At 40.0% G+C, this 8,680-nt stretch overlaps 1 protein-coding gene across 2 annotated transcripts; it reads left to right on the top strand.

The window, feature by feature from the left end:
* Positions 1-211: 211 nt before the first annotated feature.
* Positions 212-7,715, top strand: si:ch73-206p6.1 (phospholipid scramblase 1). 2 transcript variants are annotated; one of them, XM_015955105.3, is made up of 7 exons: positions 212-301; positions 789-868; positions 2,141-2,183; positions 2,269-2,489; positions 6,346-6,507; positions 6,966-7,127; positions 7,491-7,715. In XM_015955105.3, exons 2-7 carry the CDS (start codon positions 800-802, stop codon positions 7,518-7,520), a joined length of 687 nt encoding a protein of 228 aa, XP_015810591.1. In that variant the 5' UTR covers positions 212-301; positions 789-799; the 3' UTR covers positions 7,521-7,715. The 2 variants fall into 2 exon arrangements, with proteins under 2 accessions (XP_015810591.1, XP_070409464.1); XM_070553363.1 differs by lacking the exons at positions 212-301; positions 2,141-2,183 and having other exon boundaries at positions 790-868; positions 2,235-2,489.
* Positions 7,716-8,680: the final 965 nt, after the last annotated feature.

Genomic DNA, 8,680 nt, shown 5'->3' with positions numbered 1-8,680 from the left:
TTAAATATGAAAACTGTACAATCCCCTCCTAACGTTGTCCCATCACTCAATAATTGAAAACAAAACAATCATTTTATTTTAGATTTTTTTCTTTAATACATTTTATGATTAATATTTTCTATTGAAATCACATCTAGTTCCTCCTGTTCGCTTCTGTTGGGTTTATTTCTATTCTGCCTGAATCTGATTGGCTCTCGGAGGTAGGAAGCTCAGTGACGTCAACCAATGAGATTGGAGCTTTATTCCGTGGGTTCTTCGTGCTGGGTGGCCTGGTTTTATTTGGAGTAGCAGGTTAAAATCGGTGAGTATTCCCGATTCTCGTGTTCCATCTGTCGGTCTCCTGTCGAATTCTAAACGTATTTTAATCATTTATGAGTACAACCAATCGCCGTTACCATTTATCTTTGAGTAGTAAAAAAAAGTGGGCAGATGAGCGCTCGCAGCGCGCGCCTCTCGCCAGCTGACGATGAGCGGTCAGAGATGTGGTTAAACCTCAGGACAGTTGGATCTGTTGTTCTCCTGCTCGAATCTCACCCTAGATGATGTTTTTACTTTCTAAATTAAATCTAGAATAGATCTGTGTCACCAACCAGCCAACAGGGAGGGAGCAGCAGTGATCCTCCCCCTAGAATCCAAACGCTCCTAAAGCAGATCTCCACACTCACCGTTTCCAGTACAAACCGAAACCATGATGCCTGTCTGGTGCGACGGACCAGAAATTGTTTTTGACTGTGACCTAAAAAAGCACAAGATGGCGCCATTTTCCTGATTCCAACACTCATCAACAGGTTTAAAAGGCATGAACATGTACGCAGTTCCCAGTCCGGGAATTCCAGGCTGTCCGCCAGGATTAGAGTACCTGACACAGGTAAGGGTTAGTTAACTTATTATTGCTGTAATGAAGGCCAAAGGGAATTCTGATCTTTACATCAACATCATGCATGCATCAGAGCTCACATAATATCATTATTCTCTCACTAGATTGTTGCTTAAACTTGCAGAACGTGACACCCACAGGCCAACAAAGCTATTTATATTTTAACTCACCAAGGTCTTTGCAAAAACACATGCAGAATTCATGCAAAATAAACAACAATAAAATGCAGAAGAAAAACCTCCTAAAATTAGGTATTTGATTTTGTTAACCATGCTCTTGGTTTAATTTTATTTCATGGGCAACAGATCTACAAACCTCACCTTGTTTTTGCTAAATAGTAGATTTCTCAGTCTATTTTTAAAAAGAAACTTGAGTTGATACAGCAAGATCCACCAAAAACACACCCAGATACAGCTCTAGTTGCAAATGATCTTACAATTTTATCTTATATACAAAAAAAAAACTAGACAACAATCAAATGGAGTGAATGAAACACTTTTCTTTCAATATAGAAAGTTGTGGAACACTTGAGTTTCCATTTGCAGTTCTTTTCATGACAAAAATCATATACTGCTATTTTGTTCAACAAAATATAAAAGCTGCAACACACATATTTTAACAGTCAATCCTAAAATGCTTGTTGCCGAGAGTTGCCTGAGTCTTTGTTGTTCTGGTCAGTAGAAAACAAAGATGTTTTGGTTAGATTTCTAAAGATGTAGATTTGCCACAAAACTGTCTTGGGATCAGATTCAGGGCTTGATTTCAGTTTGTAAACTAGTTTACATGAATGGAACTCTGTCTATGGTTTAAAATCTTGTTATTATGCTTTTTCTTTTTAAATTTTGATGATATTTTTGATGTAGGGCTGGGTGATTTGGCCTAAAATCAATATCACGATATATTGAGGATTTCACCTCGATAACGATAAATGGACGATAACTACAGGTATTTGCAGAAACAAAAGTTGTCCACTAGATGGGGCTGTCACATGTATTATGTTGAGTCACATTTTTACGTGACTCAAGGTGGTACAGCTTCTTAAAGGGACATGAACATTGCCAACCTACACACATCTTTTCATTTTTTTTATTATCAAATTTATTGGCATGGGAAAAATTATCACAATAAGAGTAAGAAATTTCGATAACGATAAATTTTCGATTTATTGCCCAGCCCTACTTTGATGAAAAACATTTATTTTCACGGCAATAAAGTAGCTCATGTGTCCTTTTTTATCTACTCTTACTATTTGTGGTCTAATAGGTGGATCAGCTACTCATCAAACAGAAAGTTGAGCTTGTTGAAGGTACAGCACGCCAACACACCTATTTTAAAAAAGCATCTGTTTGTTCTGCAGTAACAACAATTTTTGCACGTATCCATTGCCACAGCCCTTGTTGGTTTTGAAAGCAACAACAAATATGAAGTTCGGAACGTAATGGGTCAGAATGTGTTCTATGCTGTGGAGGAGAACGACTGTTTGAGTCGACAATGCTGCGGTCCTCTACGCTCCTTCACCATCCATGTTCTCGACAACTTCGGCCAAGAGATGATCACCATCACCCGGCCGCTCAAGTGCATGTCCTGTTTCTTTCCCTGCTGTTTACAAGAAGTGAGTGGGATCACTTGTGCACATTTATCCAGTTTTCACTTATTGTTGTATCTGTTTTTAAAGAAGGGTAGAAATTAGGCTGCAAGGACTTCAGTTGAAGCTGCTGATAGCGGATCTACAGAAAAAACTAAGTTTTGAAAGCAGCACACATCTCAGACCACTCACCCATCTGCTAAAACCCAGAAACTCTGCTAAAACAGAGAAGACAAGAAAGCGCTAAACACCAGTTGCCTTTTTCTACATTCACATGTCTTTTGTTGTCGATTATTTCAAATGTTTGGGTTTTTTTTGGGGGGGGGGGGGGGGGGGGGGGGGGGGACTCTTGTAGTTTGTCCTAAATTTGAAGTGGTAGCTGCTGGCTGTTTCTCCTTCTCTGATATTATTGAGAGGAGACCCTCTCACAGCGTTGGTGTTCTGTTGCAAAATATGAGTGTGCGTAATGAACGGAGGACACAAGGAAGTGCAGCGATTTGGCAAGATCGACAACCAGGTGGTCCAATAGTTCCTTTTGGTCCAAAAATATGTGATTGGCAGAGGTTTTTAGACAAACGCGAGAGAACCACTTTCCCTTTTTGTCAATCTCCACAATATATTCATAGCTAGAGTTCTGGGAAATTTTTTGTTAGGTTAGGAAGTGATTGAAAATACACTCCTCTCAGCCATTGTGTCTCCATATAAAATCAGCCCTTTAAGTACATTGCTACCATGTTATATCGCAACAGTTTCAGCAGTAAGTGCTCAGTGACCAAAAGCATCTATGAAAACGAATAACATTAAAAAGTTTTATTCTATCTAACTGTCCTTTCATTGGATGAGAGCAGGTGTGTGACATAAAATAAGGTGTTTAATATCTAGAAGAATCAGTCTTTTACAGCAATCTGTAGGAGAGCACAAAATTACAGTGTTGTAGAGAGATTTTGGCTAAGTTCTTCGATTCTAAAGCAACGTCAATTCTGCTTTTTTACCCCTTTCATTCTGCTTCACCAGCAATTCTTCCAGTTTTACAAATGCTGGTTGTTTGGTCACAGAGTCAAAAACCTGGACGTGGGAGGAGTTTGGTGAAGCCATGGAGCAAGACTTACTTATGGGTTCAAGGAGATTCTGGTCCACCAGCAGGCGTCTCGGGAGGCAAAAGCAGTGCACAACCAAGACTGTATATTTGTATTTGTATTTATTTTTCCATCATAACAAATACATATAAAACACATGAAAAGGAAAATAATTATCTAATAAAGAACATAATAATTATCACAGGTACAAATTCCTCTTGTGAATTAAACAGTTTCTTTAGATATAATTTATGGGCAAAAAGGTATAGGCTGAAGTTAAACTTATTTAAGCCTACCCATTAATTCATTACAAAAAATCAACATTGTCATAAATATCAAAAGTAAATAAACATATAAACAATACAGTTATTACATGCAACGTCCTAATTTCAACAAAATCAGTCAAGAGGTATAAACATGAATAAAACAAAATCAATTGAAATCAATCAAGAGGTATAAACGTGTGATAAAACTAATTTTGGTGCACTTGGTAATTACGTAAGGCATTATTTTTAAAACTCTTTTTGAATATTTTCAACGAGCATGCATTTTTTAATCTATCCTCGAGACTATTCCATAAACTCACTCCTCTTGCTGAGATGCATCTTTGGTTTTTATTGGTTCTAATATTCTTTTTTTTTTTTTTTTTTGAAAATCCCAGTTCCTCTTAGACTATATCCACCTTCCCTTAGTTCAAACATCCTTTGGAGATAAGGTGGAAGTTGAGCCTGATATGCCTGATATACTACAACCAGTGTATGCAGGTCAATAATGTCGTAAAATTTTAGAATTTTTAAATGGATAAAGATAGGATTTGTTGGAGCAAAATAGTTAGCATGGGAAATTATTCAAACTACCTTTTTTAAAGTAAATATATAGGATAAATATTTGCTCTGTAATTATTTCCCCATATTTCAACACCATAGCTCAGATATGGTAAAATAAATGTGGGGATGGTGTGCTGCTGACCTCAACTCAGTACATTGTGAATCAGTGGGGGGAATACTTCAAAGATGTCCTGAATCCCACGTCTTCTAGTGTGGAAGTGGAGTCAGGAGGCCTTGGGTTGGCCCTCCAATCTCTGATTGCAGGGCCCCAGGGGTGGATGTGATCCATCCAGGCTCCTTAAGGCTCTGGATGTTGTAGAGTTGTGTTGGTTGATGCGGTTCTGCGATATCAGGTGGACATCGGGGGCAGTTCCACTGGATTGGCAGACCGGGGGGTGATGTATCCCCCTATTTAAAAAGGGGGACCGCAGGGTGTGTTACAACTACAGGGAGAATCATACACCTGAGCCTCCATGGTAAGGTCTAGTCAGGGGTTCTGGAGAGGAGGGTCCGTCAGATAGTCAAACTTCAGATTCATGAGGAGCAATGTGGTTTTCATCCTGGCCATGGAACACTGGACCAGCTCTACATTTTCAGACGGGTCCTGGAGAGTGCGTGGGAGTTTGACCAACCAATCTACATGTTTTGTGGATTTGGAGAAGGCCTTTGCTGTGTCCCTCAGGGGGCCCTGTAGGGAGTACTTTGGGAGTATGGGGTACCAGACCCCTTGATACGGGCTGTTAGGTCCCTGTGTGGCAGAAAGCCGTACTCGCTTCTGGTATGAGTTGGACTCCACCAAGGCTGACCTTTGTCATCAATTCTGTTCATAACTTTTATGGACAGGATTTCCAGGTGCAGCCAAAGTGCTGAGGGGATCTGTTTTGGTGGCCTAAGAATCAGGTCTCTGCTGAAGATGTGGTCCTGCTGGCTCCATCAGACCATGATCTTCAGCTTTGTTGGAAAGGTTTGTAGCCTAGTGTGAAGCAGCTGTAATGAGAATCAGCTCCTCCAAATCCAAAAAAGGGTAGAATGCCTTCTCCAGGTCAGGGAAGGAGACTGCCTCAAGAAGACGAGTTTAAGTATCTCTTGTTCACGAGTGAGGGAAAGATGGAGCGGGAGATTGATAGGCGGATTTGTGCTGTGTCTGCAGTGATGCAGGCATTGTACTGGTCTATCCTTTGAAGAGAGAGCTGAGCCAGAAGGCAAAGCTCTCAATTTACCGGTCAATCTGTGTTCCAACCCTCACCTGTGGTCACGGGCTTTGGGTAGTGACCGAAAGTATTAAATCGTGGATACAAGCGGCCGAAAGGAGTTTTCTCTGCAGTGTCTGGACTCTCCCTTAGGGTTAGGATGAGAAGCTCAGTCATTCGGGAGGGTCTCGGAACTGCTCCACCACTTTGAGAGGAGCCAGTTGAGGTGGCTCGGGAATCTGGTTAGGACGCCTCCCTGGTGGGATTTTCCAGGCATATCCAACTGGGAGTAAACCTAAAGGAAGATCCAGGATACAATGGAGGGACTATATCTCTCGTCAGACCAGGGAATGCCTTGGGATTCCATCAGAGGAGCTGGCCTAATATCTTACAAAATTCAACAACAAATGAGGTGACCTCCAGGTGACCCAAGCCAAAGTGACCATCACTCGATCAAGTTGATGCCTCACTGGTTTCAGCCACTCGACTCGATTGACTGACGATTACTTTGGCTTGGGTCATGAGGAGGTCACTTCACCTCAGAGAGTGTAATTATTTTCTATACCCACTGTATTTGCTTTAATAGAAACAACAAACTGGGGCAAAAGGAAAAGGTGGTACCATGGTACTACGAATCTCAGTTGTTTAGTGATAAAGGAGACTTAGCCTTTTTTTAAAGTCACAATAATCTTAAGATTTATCATTAGAATTTGATTGTGGGTCATCAAAAATTGGTGCAGTGGTCATCATGGTTTTTGATAACCAAGGTGTCTTCTTTTTTCTCCATTAGCTGGAGGTTCAGGCTCCCCCTGGCAACACAGTGGGCTATGTGAGGCAACAGTGGCACCCACTGTCCCCTAAATTTATCGTTGAAAATGAAAATAATGAGCCTGTTTTGAAGATCAATGGGCCCTTCTGTGGATGGAGCTGCCTTCCAGATGTTGACTTTGAGGTAAGATCTTTTAAATGCAGAAGTCCTTTAAATCTGTCCAAACATGACGTTGCAACAATGGTTCCCTTCAAACTATTTTTGTAATGCTGGCGTTCTCATGCACTGGCTGGATGAAGCCACTACACAAGGCATGTTTGGTACAGTCTGGCCTTTGTTCTGTGGCTCACAAAGTTTTATTGAACTGAGCTGTGTGTGTGTGTGTGTGTGTGTGGGGGGGGGGGGGTTCTGGGTCAGTGATGCAGACCTTTTACAAGACCCAGAGGAGTGGTAACTGAAGCATGATGTTACCATCACAACTCCTCCCAAGATTCTTTGAAGTCATTACAAAAATAGAGGACTAAAATTAGCACAAGTAAAGCAGCTGAAAATGTAATTCGTTCCATGATCTTCCTCCAAAAGCATCAGTCTTTTTATCCAATGTCATTGTAAATCTGTCTTTCGTATTTATCTTTCCTCAGATTTTGACAATGGATGAAGTCAGTAAAATTGGGAAGATCAGTAAACAGTGGACAGGATTGCTGAGGGAGGCATTCACAGACTCAGACAACTTTGGGATCCAGTTCCCCATGGATCTTGATGTGCGGATGAAAGCTGTGATGATCGGAGCATGTTTTCTCATCGTAAGTGGAGCATCGGACATTACAGTTGTTAATCAACATGGTATAAATTCAGCTTGATGATGATCTGTGTTGTTAGAGTCTTCTAATTGATATAATTTAGGGATCTTCACATTGCAATTTGGGTGGCGTTGTCTGTACACCAGTTACCACACACGTTGTGACCTCATGTGACCCCTCTTTCACGGGGAGTGCATTTCTTGTCACCAGTAGTCAGAAAGTAAATGCATTTACTAATCAATTTACTACTTTGTCTATAGTTTGTGGCTTTATGTGACTTTAGATTAGCATATATGTAAGACAGTTTGTCTGAGATAGTATGTAAAAGATGCCTAAAACAATATTTTTGTTCCTTTTTTGTTTCAGGACTTCATGTTTTTTGAGACCCCCAATTAGAAGCCAAACAGGATTTTCACTAAACACTCCTGGAGGAACAAAGCCACAAAGCCATGAAGATCTATCCTCAAATGCCGTAACTTAGACCAACCTTCATTGGATAGTTTAAAAGAATGCGTAACAACGTGCTCCAATCTTCTTAGATCTGAAGGAAGAAAACAAAGCAGGTTTGTTTAAGGCTTAGCTGCTCAGGTTGGTTTTGCAGTCGAATTTCTGGACTCGTCCCAGTGTTCTGTTTTTGTCTGAGCTATGACATTGCTGTTAGGGCGTTATAACTTTCATTTTTATTTTTAGTGCGCGTTTACTAACCCCATCTGGGATGAAAACTTTCAATAGCTCCTCCGCCATTAAAGGTTTACAGCAGGAAAACATCCGTTAAACAAGAAAGGAACACAGCTAAGTGCTGCTATGAAGTTTAGAAAACAAATGAGTGTCGATATGGTCAGTGTGCAAAGGAGTCCACCTTTTTAGTAACATGCCTACATGGATGTTTATTTAAACTGTGATTGTTGCTATGTTGTGTGGGGACTGAAGAACTCATGTCATGTAGACGTTTCAATATTCAGCACCCTTCGTTTGTTTACACATTTTTAAAGCATTGCTTTTTGTGCACTAGTTTGCAGGCATGTCAGTGAATTTTGAGTGAACATGTAACTTACCCAGAACATTAATTATTTTAGAAATTATAATGTGAGTCATAAAATATTTATGCATTGCCATGTTTATATTTATTTTGTTTAACATGAACTCACAATGCAATCTATGTATTTTCCACACGATGGGGCTAGATACTTACTTGCCCTCTATTTGAATGAACCTACTCGTGAGTTAGAATTTCATTTTGTATCATTTTATTATTAGTTTATTATATGGACAAACTCAGGTTGAATGAATTGTTATATGGTGTTCGTTTCTGCAAATGTTGGATTTAACCCATCTTCAGCTGATGCAGGTTTACTGATGCCATTCACAAAAATTAGGCTTTTGCACATAATATCTTATTTACAGTATTCTCTTTTTGACATTACACATGTTTTACATTAAACAAACCGTGGAATACTCCTCATTTAAAAATAAATCTATATTTATAGTGTCAGGATAGAACTTCCACAAAAGCCATTGGCCGACATACGGCCCTGAAAATTCAAGTATATTTCCAC

This window comes from Nothobranchius furzeri, chromosome 7, assembly GCF_043380555.1.
Source record: "Nothobranchius furzeri strain GRZ-AD chromosome 7, NfurGRZ-RIMD1, whole genome shotgun sequence".
NCBI classification, from domain to species: domain Eukaryota; kingdom Metazoa; phylum Chordata; class Actinopteri; order Cyprinodontiformes; family Nothobranchiidae; genus Nothobranchius; species Nothobranchius furzeri.
This window is presented reverse-complemented; position numbering and strand designations above follow the sequence as displayed.